The sequence below is a fragment of the Ilyonectria robusta genome (genome assembly GCF_021365365.1).
Source record: "Ilyonectria robusta strain PMI_751 chromosome Unknown BGZ61scaffold_8, whole genome shotgun sequence".
Taxonomy (NCBI): domain Eukaryota; kingdom Fungi; phylum Ascomycota; class Sordariomycetes; order Hypocreales; family Nectriaceae; genus Ilyonectria; species Ilyonectria robusta.
The window spans coordinates 284,525-300,692 of record NW_025764442.1 but is presented as its reverse complement, the minus strand read 5'-3'; the positions used below and the strand labels follow the sequence as shown (position 1 = coordinate 300,692).

Below are 16,168 nucleotides of genomic sequence, written 5' to 3'. Positions count from 1 at the left end.
ACCCACTACGCAGACCAGGTGGATGACTTGGCCACTGGGGGAGGAGGAGCCCGTCAGCCTGAACAGACTAATTGAAGAGCAAAGCACCAACAAAATATGCAACCCTCCCTCGGACGTGGCGTTTAGCCATTGGCCGGCAGGTGTTGGGGGCGTGGCAACGAACAGCCAAAGTGCAAAATGATGGAGAGTTGCACATTTAAATGAGCCAGTCACACTCGAAGGCCTATTCTTGTGCAGCTAAATGGTAAAAATAATCACATGCTGTGCTATGAGGCTTCTTATTCGTAAAATATTCGCCAAGAAATGCAACTTTCAAGTGTCGTGATGCTGCAATGCCTTGCGTTTTAAGCTCAAAAAACAAGGCCGAGCGGAGCAACAGGCGAGGTGGTGGTTCAACGGCAATCAATCTGGATTTCCATGCCTTGGCAGATGTACACGACTAGTCTGCCATGGATAAACCGCAATTGACTGCCCACAGCTGCCTTTTGTTTCTCCATGCCTCAGCTTCTGTTGGGGTTACACAAAGGACACAGTCACGTCTCTCTATCTACATACCTCGGTAGGCACAAGGACAATACATAGCATATACCGGCATCTCCATACTTTAATCTACAATGGGCACCGTCCCGAACTTAGAAGGCGAAACTCAGCGGCGAGGTGGTACACGGGGATGGAGATGTGCGACCCTCACCGGGTGTCTCGACGACTTATACTCTCTGGGCAACCCGTTAACAGCCTCAGGCCACAAGGCCCCCATCACCTGATTTAACCCTCAAGCTTGCTCCGTTAGGAGCCCCACAGTGTGGCCCAAGACAGCTAGCCTTCTAGGTCGTTTTGATCTGAACTTTCCATCCGCCAAACAAGCCTCGCGAGGATCACAGCATACCACCAACCCAGGACTCGAAAGGAAAGATGTCAGAAATTCAAAATCAGCCAGACCAGGATGGTCCAAAGAACACGGAGCAGAAGAAAGAGAATGCCCGGAAGAGTTTTGAGAATGAGCTGGAAAGGCACGTTGCAGACCGTTATTTCTCTCAAGCAGCCCTTGACTATGTCAACCACGCCTGGGGGAATACCTCGGCAATGATGTACCATTTCGAATTGGACTTCCACAACAGTGAGGATTGCCAAAAGGCATCCAAGACTGCCGCGGAGTTCGCGGATATCTACAACGAAGACAACGAGTATTTGGACAACGACAACTCAACCAACCCCTCGCGTGAGCAGCTTGTGGACCACTTGTTCTCTAAAAAAGAACTCTTCTACGTCAACCGCGACCATGGAAACTCGGCCATCTTCATGGAGCACATGGAGCTCGATATCAATAAGGAGGCGGATTGTGCCGCGGCAAAAGATTTTGCAAATGTGGATCCTGAAGATGATGAGGAGGATGAGGACAGTGATATCGAGGACCCAGCCGATGAGGTCATGGGATATTTGAATGTGGGTGCGAATCAAAAAGGGCCAAGGCAACTTTCCGACCACTTTCTATCCGAAAAGGAGCTCGCTTTCGTCACAAAGGTCTATGGCGACTCTTTGTCATTCATGATTCGCTTCGGCCTTAGATTCTACAGGGAGAAGGATTGTCTAGAAGCTAAATCGACTGCGGCGGATTTAATTGAAAAGGGTCAATGAATGCAAGTACCAGGGCTTCATATTCAGATTGGTATTAACCAAGTACGCTGGAGCTGCGTTATGGGAATGACGGCCAATGTTGGATAAAAGGGACATCGTTTAACTTGACGAGGGTGGTTAGGCCAATGTTGAGTTCCATTATTCAACGAATGGGCCCTTCGGAAATGGTTCAGGTCCCAATTGTCTACTTCTATATTGACATCGTTGTTCTCCTACTTTAGACTGTCTCAGACCCGCACTCAAAGGTGTTATCGGTACAGAAAACTAGCATGCCTTTGGTATTCTAAGCTGCTATGACCGACTATAGTGCCCGTTGTGATAGTTATGACTTGATAGACCTACCCGCTTTCGCCTTCCGACTGGCTTCTGGGTCACCCTTTCAGGTATCAATATGTCTGCGGGAGGATTCTCAGGTTCCAGTATCCAGTGGCTGGCTGCTTCACTTGGAAAAAGTAACTTCGTCTATCAGCCTGCATTTTCAGACTATTTTTATCATATTCGGGCTTTTCTGCTCGAACAATTCTATGTCAGGGCCTCCTTCCCACGATGCCAGCGCAATCCTCTCATAGGCTCCTGGGATTGTCTGTGACTTTCCCACAATAAGCAGCTCGTGGCACGTTGGTAATGAGAATGATCCGAGATGAATTGCCCAGCAGTGTGTTCGATCATCACAATGTCCGATACTCGAGACTGGCTGAGGTATGCCAGCAGGTCCTGAACTACTTCGCTTTGTCTCCCATAGCTGTGGAGCTTTGTTCAAGGGACTCCATCTGCAGGCATACTTCTGGACTGTGTCATCTTCTGTAGTTAAAACGAATTCTTGAAGCGCCGTGTCCGCGAACATCTCTAACATTGCACTGCCCAATTTTATTACTATCCAACCATCAGAAAAGGCCTCTTCCACGTAACAAGGTACCAGGGGTGCGGAAATTGTGAGTGAACCACCTCTGACACGTCCTAGCGGAGCCTCGGGGTTGGCTGATGTCTCAACGGAAACAACCGATGAAATCTTGTGGTAGGGCTTCTTTCCATTTCTGAAGCAGTAGTAGTCGACTTCTCCGTCGATAGATGCCCACGAGAAGGACGGCGCAATAAACTCGGTCTGTGGTCGTCGCTCTCTAGGACCTCGGCTGCGCCAGAGTAGGTCTAAGTGGATGTTATCCGTCCATAAGCCCGCGGCATAGTCGGAGCCAATCTTTTGCTGTACCGCAGCCGCAATGGCAGATATTGCCGGAAGCTTGTCCTTCGGCTTGGTAAGGTCCCTTGCAGTGTAGCTCTCGACTACTTTGTGCCAGAAGTCGTAGGCGTCTTGCGCTAGTGTGATTTGGCGCACCGGAGTTAGGCCAAAGTCGCGGCGATAGTTCAGGTTGGATTGACATTCGCAAGTCACAGATTCCTGGCAGATCCATTGTATCTCAGTTTTGGAGATTGAAAGTAGCCGGGTAGATAGCAATCGTTCCTGCAAGGTCCATCCTCGCCGTGACAAAGGCTCGTCGGTAGATGTGGGATCCTTATCCTCATACCATCTCCAGTGGACCCCCGATGTCGAAATAAGTCGTGCTTTAATCAAGGATGAGTCTTCGCCGACATTTATCCAGTCGCTGAAGATGCTAGGATGACTATCGCCGGTACTCGAGTCGCCTGTAGTATCACGCTGCAAGAACGGCTCCCCAACAGAGGACGACGAGGTAGCAGCAATTGTGAGCAAGGCCTTTGAATAGATCCCGCCCATGATTGTGGACTCTTTTTCCCAGTCTTGGAAACAATCTTGAATAATGCAAAGCGCATCTATCCACAGATACCTGATTCCGAGTTCCCTAGTTAGTGAAACGGCGTCAATGTACGTCTGTGGAAGCTCCGCCATTTCAACTCCAGACTTCATCTTGCCCAAGGTCGTAGAGGTTGTCTTGATGCTAACCGAGTTGCCCCAGCAGTAGCTAAGTGCAATGTAGTCCATGGAAGAATCGCTCGTGGATTCGACAAGTCGGACAAGTTTGTCGTCGCGTGTTCCTACATCGAGAAGCCTCGTCGGAAATATTCCGTCATTTTGTTGACAGAGGTGGTGCGACTTCTGGCAGGTTTCGAGACAAGTCTTCATGAACCACAAGCTGTCGGCCGAGAGTTGATCCGTACATATGTCAGGCAGGGGCTGGATTCGGCCCCATGGTCTATCCTCTGTTGTATCAAATCAGTCGTTGCCACAGTCAAGGCCGAAATAGAGCATGACATACGTGTAGATCCATACAATTGAGCGTGTAACTTAGAATCGTAGACGGGGAATGATATTTCAGGATTCCCAAACCCGATTGGGAGACGCAAAACTATGTTGCTATGGTCTCTGTCTGCTTCGGGATTAAATCCAAAGAAGTCGACGACCTTCAGGAGAAAGGCACACAGGTGACACCCCGATGCCGCAGTTGTCTGAATATGGTCGAAAGATCTCGAAGCGACAACGGCCAAACTTCTCTGATCCACAAAGATATCAGGGCTATCATACTCCACAGCAGCTGCCGTGTCCAGATGAAAACAAGATGGACACAACGAGTCGTCAGTGATGGCATCCGCAACATCCATGTCCGTCATCGAGGGGCACAGCACAAAAGGCAGAATTCAGGGGTATGAACGAAAATTTGGCTGATCAGAGTTCTTGATAATGCCTTGAATGAACATCAAAGTGAAGAAAATACCACTCCTGCACGTTGAAACATCTTAGGATCTCAAGCTGACCTCAGCAGTCATCCGATCGTACTCCCTCCCCTCACAGCTGTATCACGTGCGCATCCATTAAGTAAGACAGCACGTGATAGAATCACGATCAAGTTCATTCGCCAAGTCACCTACCAGTAGTCATGATCATGATATTAGTACTGTGGGTAGTGGAAAATAAGATACCCTTCATGACTAACATTATCTAAAAATATTATTTGAATATTGAGATGCAATTAAAAACTGAGTGTTCATTCACAGGATTGTTTAAAACCCTGCAGATCTTAAACATACAAGGCTTTGGCGATTCATCTCCAAGGCACGCAATTCGGTGACTTTCGGAGGGCAGGGGACTTTGGTTGGCGAGTGTTTCTCTCAAGTATAGACTCTTCTAGGTAGGTTTGGGCACAGAAATAAATCCAGAAATTCTACAATCCCTTCATCATTCTGTATCTACAAGTTATTGTGCTGTAGACTCGTTGTTTTTGCAGTATCCAAAAAACACATCTTGCTTGCTTACTAAGAACTAGTTGAATGTAAGGAAAATCTCATTTCATCTAACAATTACCATGAACTTCTTTAATCTTAGCAGCTATAGCCTCATTTGTAAGTAGGGCAAGCATGATGCCTATTTTAAGATCGATTTTAAGGGGCCACGCTACGATTAACATCTTACGCAAAAGACATTATGGAAGATTGGCTAAGGTTGTGGGGTGAGTGCTAAAGCAAGATAAAACAGGCGGATTTCAAGATGGATTCCGTTTGCGAATCTCTTCTCCATCAATGAGTTTTTTTCTGCCGATCGTTTGTTTGTCTTCCTCGGAGATCATCTCCGTAGATGGCCTCTGCTTTTTTCACAGGCCAGCAGCCCCGCAAGCCTACCTTATCAGATCCTGCAAAGATCAGGCCTGTGGGCTGATGGCCCTGTTGGTTCTGCCTCAGTCGTAGGTACAAACTGCATATTTACCCATGCCGCAGCGTGTGAGCAGGGAGAGGGTTGGAACTTTTGTCTCTCCACTGTCGGCACCCCTGTCAGCGGCCCGCCCAGCATTTATCCTTACTAGCGCAACAGGCTCGAATCCGATCTCTTTCCATTACGTTTCCTGACATTTGCCTGCATTACGTTTCCTGGTATTTGCCTACATTACGTTTTCCGATATTTGCCTAACTGTGTACGGCTCGTATAAAGATTGAGCTCAGCTGTTCTATACCCCCACTACAAACACCGGCATTTTAACCGATTGTCCAAGGCTATTGGATATTCACCAGCTCGGGTTTCCAAAGATCTCAACTTGACGCGGCATATCAATCATGGCAGACAGCAAGCCTGGTAAAGGAGCGTCCATCGCTACCCTCATCATCGTGTAAGGAGAAACATCAAGGGGCTATTCCCGCCGCTGCTAGAACCTAGTTCCTGTTTTTGCAATGATTGACCGCTCACTTCTCACGGTTGGTAATACAGGTGTCTCGTGTTCTTCATCGATATTGCCAACATTGGCATGGCAAACATCGCCCTACCTACCATCCAACAGAAGCTTGGCTACGATGATGGCTCCTTGCAATGGATTCTCACATCGTATTCCTTGACGGTATGCTTACTAAACTTTCCAAGAACCTCCCCTCATATGCATACATGTCGCTGACTACGGTCCTGCGGCGCAGTTTGGTGGTTTCCTCATGGCTGGCGGTCGTCTCGGCGACATTTTCGGTCACAAGAACATCCTAATCTTTGGAATGACACTCTTCAATATCGCAACATTAGCCTGCGGCCTAGCCAATGATAAGATCGGGCTTGTGGTTGCCAGAGCCTTTCAAGGACTTGCTGCTGCATTTACAATCCCAGCTGCGCAGTCACTTGTAGCGCTTTCCTTCGACGACCCGGATACCCGTGTTAAAGCCTTTGGCGCCTGGGGGGCTGCGGGTTCGTCTGGCTTTGTGTACGGCGTCACTAAACACCGGCACCCTGCTATCGCTAACGATGATGCAGTTTCGGACCTATTATCGGCGGACTTTTTACCTCCCTTGTCACATGGGAGTGGGTCAGTATTGACATCGCCGCGGAAGTTCGAAACACTAACAGGAACTTTAGATCTTCTGGCTTAGTCTCATCGTCGAAGGCGCTCTCGAGATTGCTGCTCTCGGCCTATACTTTACTCAAAACCTCCCCAACCCGACCCATTCCGAATCCGACAAAGAAAACAAGTGGTCTACACTCCCTGTTCGCCTGGATATTTTCGGCACGTTAGTCTCCGTCTCCAGCCTCATCCTGCTCGTGTACGGCCTCACCACAGGTAATATCAATGGCTGGGATACACCCGACGTCATCGCCACACTTGCCACGGCGGGGTGTCTACTGGCGATCTTCGTTTTTCTCGAGGTCAAAGTGTCACAAGACCCCATATTGCCGGGTTACATGTTCGAAGACAGGGTTCGTGTCTTAGGCTGTGCGGCTGCGGCATTGACATACGCGGTATGGCAGGGAAGCAATTACCTTCTCACTCTACAGCTCCAAAGTACATTGTCCATTCCCAGAGGCATTTCTTCGTTACCACTGAACATAAGTGCTGACGAATTTGATTCAAGGCTTCGGGTTCTCACCCCTGTCCACCGCCCTCCGCTTCCTTCCGCTCGGCATCACTGCTTGCGCGGTTAACGTCATCATCCCCCTGCTACTCAAGCCAGTTGGCTCGCGTAATCTCCTTCTCGGGAGCTGGCTACTCTGCGCCGCAGGCATCATCTTGCTGTGCCGGATGCAGTCGGGAGACGATTACTGGAGACTCTGCTTGCCAGGCATGATTCTCTACATTGCCGGCGTAGGAACAGTATACTTTGTAGGAAATGTTACTGTTGTGGCGACAGCAACTGGAGCGCTTCAAGGAACAGTTTCGGGAGTATACAATGTGCGACAACAATGGTGGTCCCCGAGATTATAATCATGCTAATACATACAACTAGATGTTCCTCAACGTCGGCGGCGCAGTCTTAGGTGTAGCCGTCCTCACAGTCATCACAGACTCGGTTACGTCAAATAAAGGGGGCAAGGAGAGTTCCGATGCAGTACTCGAGGGCTACCGAGCAGGCTACTACGGTGCCATAGGCATGTCTGCAATTGGTCTTCTCCTTGCTGCATTCTTTCCATCAAAGAAAGCCTCAGTCCCCGAGAAGCCCAAAGAGGATTCCCCGACGGGCTCGCCAGTAAAATCCCAGTAGGTTGAACAATCCTTTGGTCATGGCCGAGTGTGCTGTCACGAGTAATCGATTTCGGACCGGCTCGATAAGGAAGGGATCGGATCGACAGGGAAGGAACATTTGGTGGTCAAGGATTTGGTGGAGACACATCGTGGGACCGGAACTGAGGTAGAAATTGGATTCGTGGGTCGGTGGGGACGGTGAAGACGGTACATCTCCAAAAGGCCGTGTTACCGTACAGGGAGTCGCAGCTAGTGGGCGGATGCAGTGGGGACAAAGCGTGGGGAGATGATCAGATAAGATTAGATTACGGGCTTCCGAATCTCCCCAAAGCCATGCTTAGGGATTCTACTAAACGCTGTTTGCTAGATATTGAGCTTTAAAAGCACAAAGATACGTGAGGGAGGAGAACTGTGTGACAAAGATGACGATACAATATGAAGAGAAGGGAGAAATTTATTACTCCTCCCTCCAGATGTCTTGTAATTCCTTTAATATGTACCAGTTCAAGCTGTCACTGACATCATGCCGAACCCATACATGCTATCGAAGGAAGAAATCGACGACCACAAAGTTCTCGATGTGAGTTACCAGGTGGACAAGCAGGGGTGTAGAGGGGCGACGTAGTTTTCATGAATATCATTGAACTAGTAAGGTTGCCCCTGCCCTTGTCCATTTATGACATTTTTCCGTATACAACGTCACATTGCAGTAGCTGCTGCCGAGCCTAAAGCCAAAAACATATCGTAATAGCCTAGGCCGTTGTGGAACGAACAACCTCAGTTGAGAAGGACAAAGTCGCCGGACATCGCGCCACTCTCGGTTGAAGCGGGGTTTTTGGCATGTGAAATGTGTAAGCTCTAGTAGATCTTGTGTCAGGGACTGTGACTAATGATAAACATTGATGCGACATTATAACAATGGACATGCCATGCCGTTTGCATAGTGCTATGATCAGTGCCGCACTTGCGTAGTTGCCCGACATGTGAAGAGACCAGCGGGGCTGGAAACTTTTTACGGTCGAATTATTGGATTTTTCGTAACACGAAGGATTAATGAAATTAATTGACTCATGTTAATAGAAGGTGGGCCGTTGTTGGTTATCTGAGGCTTGGCATGCAGTAGATCCCAAAATACCCCTGAATCCAAGTATGGATGAACCAAGGAAATACAGCGGTGGCAAAAAGCACATAAAACAGGCCGAGACCGGAGAAACTTTCAGCTCCAAAGGGTCCCCAGAAAAACCAATACCGACTGTGTCTAGTTTACCCACAGAAGTGAGTTTCTGTGCCCCGTTGGCTGCCGTCTCCATGACACATCACCCACCATGCCGAGAAGTATGAACGGGTTGCATTGCATGGTTTACCTGGTGAAAACCCCATTTTGGGCGCAAGAAAATCCCGTCTTGGATATACCGAGTATTGAAGTACGTGGGATTGTTCTTTCATGAGTTCTCGCAGGATATAATCCACATGGGCATGGGCCATTGTGATATTACTGTTGGACATGCAATGCCTCGCTTCCGTCTCTTGTCATGATGGTTAGCCAATAACCAACAGCCACCCTACTGGGGCTGATACCTGCATTCAATTTCGCGGACTGTGGTGCAGGTGACAGCCCACAAACACGGGCCAATGTCAAGGCTCTTTGCAGATCCTTGCTTTAATGTAACCATATACGAAAGAGCATCCGGAGGTCACCGATATTGCTGCATTGTACTTTACTGTAAGTTATCAGAGGTCCCGGCTGCCTGCCATTGTATGAGCATAATGAATGGGGTACTTTAACAAGTAAGGGAGTGTGGTGATTCTAATAGGGTTCATGAATATATTGATTACACGTTCAAAACCCCCGAATACTGTACCGCACAGGAGTCAAATGTCTTTCTTAATTCTGAACATGAACCGGTATTTCGGAAAAGAGGGTCTAGTCCATGACACAATTACTAAAAAGGAAGTATTCCCCGTCCATAGGGCGGCCTCAAAGCAGCGGGTCCTTGAGCGAAATATCAGTCATGGCTTGTAGTTGGTGGTGTCATCTCGACTTGGGTTCCGTTGGCGTTAGACTTGCTTGGACAGGCAAGGTAATCGAGTAACTTGTGACTAAATCTATATATATGACTACTTTTTCTACATTATTGTTCATTAAAGCCACACCAACTTCATCATTGCCTCTTCTTCCGTTGTCTCCATCATTGAGGTATCCAGAATCATGCCTCTCTATCAGGGGGACATGTGCCTTCTGTCAGGGCCGAGCTCTCAATACAACGACCCAACGCCAACAGGTCAAAGACAGGCAGTCACATCACGAAGCATTTACCCTCTGACAAAGAGTCAGGAGGGGATGTGGGTAGATTTTCAAACTGACCCTTTCAGTACCAAGTATAACCTCACCTTGGAATGGGACATCCTCCACAATCGATCAGGACCCAAGCCTACGATTGATGAATTACTTCACGGTCAGTAAGTCCCAGCCAAATAAATCGTGTGGATGCTAACTAATCGACACAGTAATTACAAAGTTGACTGCAAGACACGCGACACTCCGATCCATGTTTACACTTATCGATGGCAAACCCAATATGGAGGAATATACGGTTGACGACGTGAATCCAGAAATTCGTATCGTCTACCGGGAAGATTCCGCGATTGAAGAGCGAACCATGACCCAGATCCTGCGGAGGCCATTCGCGCTTCAACACGAGCTTCCGGCTCGTTGGGTCATCCTTCAAGACCCGGAAGTGTTTAGGGTCTACATTACCTGCCACCATATTGTGGTGGATGGCCAGTCCATGACCAACATCTCCGGCGAGTTTGTCGAGTTATTGGATAACCCCGAAACTACACTGTCCCCTGTGGTGCCTTTCCATACCATGCATATGATAGAGGTAGGGGCATATTATTGATAGGAATAATGACACACACTGACATCGATTTTAGAGAGCCCGGGCTAGATCTCAAGCCTACATCGATAACCAGAGTGTGCTTCTTAATCAAGCTCTGAACCAGAACAATTCCCTTTGGCCAAAAAGTCTTTCGAACTCTTCTGTTTCGAACGAAAATTACCGTCACATCGATTCCTGGTGTGTATTTCAGAAGTCTGCAAGTACCCTAACGCAATAACACTACATGAAGTTTTAACTAACAGCGTCTAAGGACCTCGATAATTGGAGTCAGCTATTCAAAACGTCATGGTTCCGCGTGGCCACGTCCCTGGTGGGGTTGCTTGTGATTGACAAAACAAGGCCTCAATTTGGCAGAGATGAGGTCCTGCTGTCGGTTTTGGTGGCCGAAATAAGGAAATGGTGACTTGTGTTGGTCAGTTTGCGAACGCACTACCAGTCAAGATTCCCCTTTGGCACACGCTTCATGAAACAGATGGCTCGTTCAAGTCCTTGGTATCGGCAGTGGGCAAGAACATAAGTGCCGTCAAAAGGGCCGAGTTGTTCCCGGCTGTGGAGGTTGTGCGATCTTGCCGGAACCTGAACATCGACTACATACCGCCGAAGGTGGCTGTAACGTATTCACCCAAGCTAGCGAAGTCCGGTTGTAGGCTTTTCCCCGTCGAGGGATCTTGGGACCTGTTCTTCTGCTTCCTCGAGTACGAGAACGACGTCAAACTTGGTGTAAGTTACTCTTCCATTTATCTTGTTGGTTTCAACATTTAACATCGTACAGGTAATCTACAACCCGAAAGTGTTCTCGGGCACGGCTGTGGCGAACATGAAGACTCAATTCGATTCTCTGTGTGCTCTCAGCAAGGTGCAAGGGACGAAGTTGACTGAAATGTTGAAATGGCTCCCCGAACACTCGAATTTGCCGAAACAACCAACAGAAATGCAATCGAATCCTTTAGTGCACGTTCACCATTGGATTGATGCACATGCAGAAACGCGCCCAGAAGCCATGGCACTCCTCTCTAGCGAGCTAGGGAAGTCCATGACGTACGGTGAGCTGTACGCTTCGAGCGAGGAGAAAGCGAAATGTACGTTCAAATTGTATCGATGAGATGGGCACCTGCTAATATCCAATCGACTAGTCCTGAGAAGGAGAAACATAAGTCGTGGAGACAAGGTTCTCATTCATCTTCATCGCGGGTTTGCAGTCATTGAATGGATCCTTGCCATTCTTAAATGTGGTGCGATATTTGTTTACCTCGATCCCGACTTTACCCAGCGTCAGCAAACATCTGTCATGGCCAACTGCAAGCCGAAACTGGTCATCGATGAAACTTCAGTGAATGAGGAAATTCCATCTGAGGCCAATGACACGGCAGTCTCGCAAGACGAAATCAAGTTCACCACAGCGGATGCAGATATAGCATACATCATTTATACATCCGGTTCGACGGGAGAACCAAAAGGCGTCATGATCGAGCATGGCAGCTTGGCGGCCTTCGTGAGAGCCTCCACCGATGTATTTGAGGTCGGCTTTGGAACTCGAGTCTTGCAACTGGCATCATTCTCCTTCGATGCTTCCATCCTAGAGTGGAGTAATGCGCTCTGCACGGGTGCTTGTCTTTGCTTTGCTCAATATCCCAAACAGCTTGTCGGAGAATATCTTGCCGAAGTCATTGACCAGAATAGCGTCACCTTCATGCAAATTACGCCAACCGCACTAGAAACCCTACCGCTGGATATTGAACTACCCAGTCTTCGACAAATTTCCATTGGCGGTGAAGCACCCTCTCATGAGATTTTTGCCAAATGGCAACCCCGAATCAACTTGGTCAACGCATACGGGCCGACGGAGGCAGCCATTGCGGTGTCCTTCAACAAGATTGACAAGTCAAAAGAGCTTCCCGAGGTGATATCCGCAGGGCGCCCGAACCCTCAAGTAGGTATCCATATCTGCGCAGAGGGCTTTGGACGAATCCTGGGTCCAGGTCTCGAGGGTGAGATTTGCGTATCTGGGCCTCAGATTGCCAGAGGGTATTGTGAAAAGCCAGAAATCACGGCAAAGAGCTTTGCCACTCACGGATCAAGCATTCTTATGTACCGGACCGGCGACCGAGGGATGCTACAGGACGATGGTACTCTCCTTGTGATGGGCAGAATCGACAGAGAGCTCAAGGTTCGCGGATTTCGGATTGCACCAGAAGAAGTTGAGAGTGCCATTCTAGACGCAACTCTCGGCGTTAAAGAGACCTCGGTTCAAATCTCCGAGAATGGCCTTGAGTTGCTTGCCTTTGTGGCGCCTATCGGGATCTCATCGACGAATTTGTTGAACGCGTTGAAAAAGGTCCTACCGAGCCACAAGATCCCGTCAAGAATCCACGTCCTGGACAGCCTGCCGAAAAATGTCAATGGCAAGATTGACCACAAGGCTATTCGCTCCATGCGCGAGAAGCTTACACGCTCTAACATCTTGGAAGATGGCGAGTTTCTGGAGAGCGGGAGTGAGTTGGAAATTGAAGAGACTGATATCTCGGATCCTGCTGAAGATGAACGCGTTGTCGCCAAGATTTGGCAGGAGGTACTGAGAATGCAGTCTCGTCCGCCAGTTGACGTCAATTTCTTCGACATTGGTGGCCACAGTCTTCTCGTTCCCAAACTGCATGATCAGCTCAAAGCTTCATTCCCGTCGAAAGCCGTGCGGCTTGTTGAGCTATTCCACAAATCCACAATCAGGAGTCAAGCGCTCCTATTTGGCGAAAAGAAGAAGAAGTCTCGAGTTTTCCGACGCGCAGTAAAGACTGCCAGTTCTGTTGGTTCCTTATCTGATCAAACTCCTCTGTCTACGCGAAGCACAGCAACTTCAGTCTCCGACATGCCTCACGGCCATGAAGTTGCCATTGTTGGAATTGCTGGACGCTTCCCAGGAGCCAAAAATGTCAACGAGTTCTATCAGATTCTGATGGATGGAAAATCAGGGCTTCAATCTGACAGGGATTGCACTGAACGCAAGCTTCTCCCGGGAAATGTTTGGGTTCAGCGAGCCGGCGTTCTTGACGATATCGAGGACTTTGACAACGAGTTCTGGAATCTCAGCGAGGAGGAGGCCACCGAGATGGATCCCCAGCAACGACTGTTCATGGAAGTGGCGTATGAAGCTCTCGTCGATGCAGGAGCAGACCTGCAGAACTTGCCTGGTGGACGCATTGGCATATTCGTCGGATCTGCTAATCATGCCTACCATTTGCATACCGAGTCAGTGGCCACAGACACCTTCCTTCGACAAAACCGAGGTTTCGTAGCGCCCTCCATCTCTGCTCGTACCGCATACCACCTCAACATTAGAGGCCCAAACGTCACGATCCAGACCAACTGCGCAAGTAGCACTGTCGCCCTATCACAGGCTTTTGATGCCATTCGGCTTGGTCGGTGTGACATGGCCATTGTCGGCGGCGTGTCCGTTCAACTATATGAGTGAGTCTCCTACTCTCACCCGCCGCGCTATACTAGATAACTAATATTCGACGTAGGGGTGGTTACATTACGCAGCAAGGACAAATATTCTCTCCTCGGGGAGAATGCAATCCCTTCGATTCTCGTGCGGATGGAACCGTGCCTGCTGATGCCGTCACTGCGGTTGTCCTACAACGATATTCAGCAACGACCTCTGATGGAACAACTGCATACGCCAAAATACTCGGAACAGGTGTTGGATCGGACGGAGCCCTGGATAAGGCCGGGTACCAGGTCCCATCGCCGCGAGGACAAGCCGATGTCATCAAGTCAGCATGGGACGTGGCTCAGATTACTCCCGAGAAGCTCAAATATGCCGAGTAAGCGGGCATGATATTATCACACATTCCAATCACTAACAAATTGATTATAGAATTCATGGAAGTGGGACTCCGATTGGTGATGCATTAGAACTGGAAGGTCTCAGTCTTGCAGTCAAGGAACTAGGAGGTAGCGGCCACCATTTCACCGTTGGTTCAACAAAGGGCAATATAGGAAACACACAAGTAAGTAAACCTTCCACAATAACACCCATTGCTCTAACATAAATTCAGCACTCATCGGGACTTGTATCGCTCATCAAGCTATGCAAGTCTATGCAAGCAGGCGTTGTACCGGCGACAATGGGTCTTGAACAACCGAATCAAATGATCAACCCTGACCTCCCCATCATACTAGCAACAAAGCAGACCAAGCTTGAGCCTGACGACATCCTGGCCGTGTCGGCTGCAGGGTGGGGTGGCGTCAACTCGCACATCGTTTTGGGGTTCCCAGACCAACACTTGCTCAAGAAATCTACAACCCTCGTGTCTGAGTCCATGTTCAACCGAAGGAGCCTTAGGGCACCTAGACTGAGGCCAATGTCGAACGAGGAACAGCGAGAATCATCCCTGGCTGTCCTCGTGTTTACAAAATGCGCCTCCGAAGTTCTTGGGGTTGAGGCTATGAGCGACACCGATCTGAAAATGCACGGCTTAGACAGCAAGTCGTATCTCGAATTTATGGGAACAGCTTCGAAGCAACTCTCAGGGCCCATGGTTGGGTACGTTTTCTTGGCAATTTTCTGTGCATATTTACTGACCAACTTTCCAGTGTCAGAGGGATGCTACTTTCGAAATGCACGCCGTCTGCCCTTGCCAATATTTATCAAGATCAGCTCCGCGCATCAGAATCCGCCGATGTCTCTTCCACTATAGTCCAGCGGGGCAATGGTGTGACGTTAGTGTTTCTCCCTGGCTCAGAAGGCAGCTCTGTCTCGGCGATTCCATTGCTGGAAAACCTTCACAAGGGTGTCACGATCCTAGCACTCGAGCATCAGGGAAAAGACGCTACGAGTACTCATGTCGAGGCGTATCTTGAGGCTGTGCAACCTCACATCGGATCTGAGAATTTGGTTGTCGTAGGTATGTCGCTTGGCGGTCTCTCCGCTTTACGTCTCACTGTGCTCTTGGCCGAATTCGCCGGTGTATCTGCCGATTCGATTAGCTTGATCGCCCTCGATAGTCCTCCCATCAGCTCGTTGTCAGCCCTTGACCAAGATGTTATATCCCGCCTTAACACTGTGGTTTATATCAGTGCCGTAGGTGGTAAGAGCGACAGGAACTTAGCGGCCGAGGCGCGATGGCAAGATCTGGCCCCTGCTACGAAGACGCACAAACTGGATTGTGAGCATTTTGAACTCTGGGGAAAATCGCATGCTGCAAAAACGGCAGGAATCATCAACAGCGTAATTAAGGATATCTTGCAAAAGTAGTGGACGCATCGCGATTATGGCATTTTTAGCGGCTCTGGCTCTGGTGGAATTTGAGATGGCCAAGGATGAGTGTTTTGTGGCGGCGCTGCCAAACAGGAGCGCAGGGCGCAAGATTAGTTCTAAGGTATCAACTCCTTGTACGATTTGTCAAATTCAGGGTCAAATGCAAAGCTCGATGGGAACGTCTTCTTGAACCTTTTTTCCCCATATTTAATGAATTGGCCATCTCTTGAACTCACTGTGTCTTATCGTGGCGGAGACTCACCGTTGTCCAAGATCCCATGTCGACACAGAGGGAGTGGGAGGACTCTCAATCTTCTGCTGTCAGCATCCAACGCCCACGCATGGATCGAGTTTTGGCATCTATACTTTAATCGCAGCTCTCACATTCCAGTTGATCGCGGTAGCAAGGCGGTGCCCTTATCGTTGCTCTCAAGAGCTCAGCAAGGCTGCGATGCTCCTTGGCCGGGCGGGGTAAA

At 49.0% G+C, this 16,168-nt stretch overlaps 4 protein-coding genes across 4 annotated transcripts; 3 read left to right on the top strand and 1 right to left on the bottom strand.

Annotated features, from left to right (window-relative positions):
* Positions 1-834: 834 nt before the first annotated feature.
* On the top strand, positions 835-1,874 carry BGZ61DRAFT_218875 (uncharacterized protein). The gene has a single exon (XM_046238077.1). The coding sequence runs from the start codon at positions 913-915 to the stop codon at positions 1,633-1,635; it is 723 nt and encodes a 240-aa protein (XP_046105155.1). The 5' UTR covers positions 835-912; the 3' UTR covers positions 1,636-1,874.
* On the bottom strand, positions 1,875-4,333 carry BGZ61DRAFT_218874 (heterokaryon incompatibility protein-domain-containing protein). Its single transcript, XM_046238076.1, has 2 exons — positions 3,867-4,333; positions 1,875-3,810 (listed from the first exon to the last, which is right to left on the bottom strand). Exons 1-2 carry the CDS (start codon positions 4,216-4,218, stop codon positions 2,114-2,116), a joined length of 2,049 nt encoding a protein of 682 aa, XP_046105154.1. The 5' UTR covers positions 4,219-4,333; the 3' UTR covers positions 1,875-2,113.
* A 1,170-nt stretch (positions 4,334-5,503) lies between these two features.
* Positions 5,504-7,889, top strand: BGZ61DRAFT_388544 (aminotriazole resistance protein). Its single transcript, XM_046242786.1, has 7 exons — positions 5,504-5,705; positions 5,804-5,930; positions 6,004-6,278; positions 6,329-6,380; positions 6,431-6,854; positions 6,925-7,241; positions 7,297-7,889. Exons 1-7 carry the CDS (start codon positions 5,653-5,655, stop codon positions 7,549-7,551), a joined length of 1,503 nt encoding a protein of 500 aa, XP_046105153.1. The 5' UTR covers positions 5,504-5,652; the 3' UTR covers positions 7,552-7,889.
* Positions 7,890-9,741: 1,852 nt separating this feature from the next.
* BGZ61DRAFT_493214 (uncharacterized protein) lies at positions 9,742-15,689 on the top strand (the record flags this gene model as incomplete). The annotated part of the gene is made up of 12 exons (XM_046250622.1): positions 9,742-9,988; positions 10,041-10,417; positions 10,470-10,616; positions 10,686-10,796; positions 10,922-11,155; positions 11,208-11,514; positions 11,569-12,077; positions 12,111-13,897; positions 13,954-14,256; positions 14,310-14,442; positions 14,491-14,978; positions 15,029-15,689. The coding sequence occupies 12 exons, from the start codon at positions 9,742-9,744 to the stop codon at positions 15,687-15,689; spliced, it is 5,304 nt and encodes a 1,767-aa protein (XP_046105152.1).
* Between the last annotated feature and the right edge of the window lie 479 nt (positions 15,690-16,168).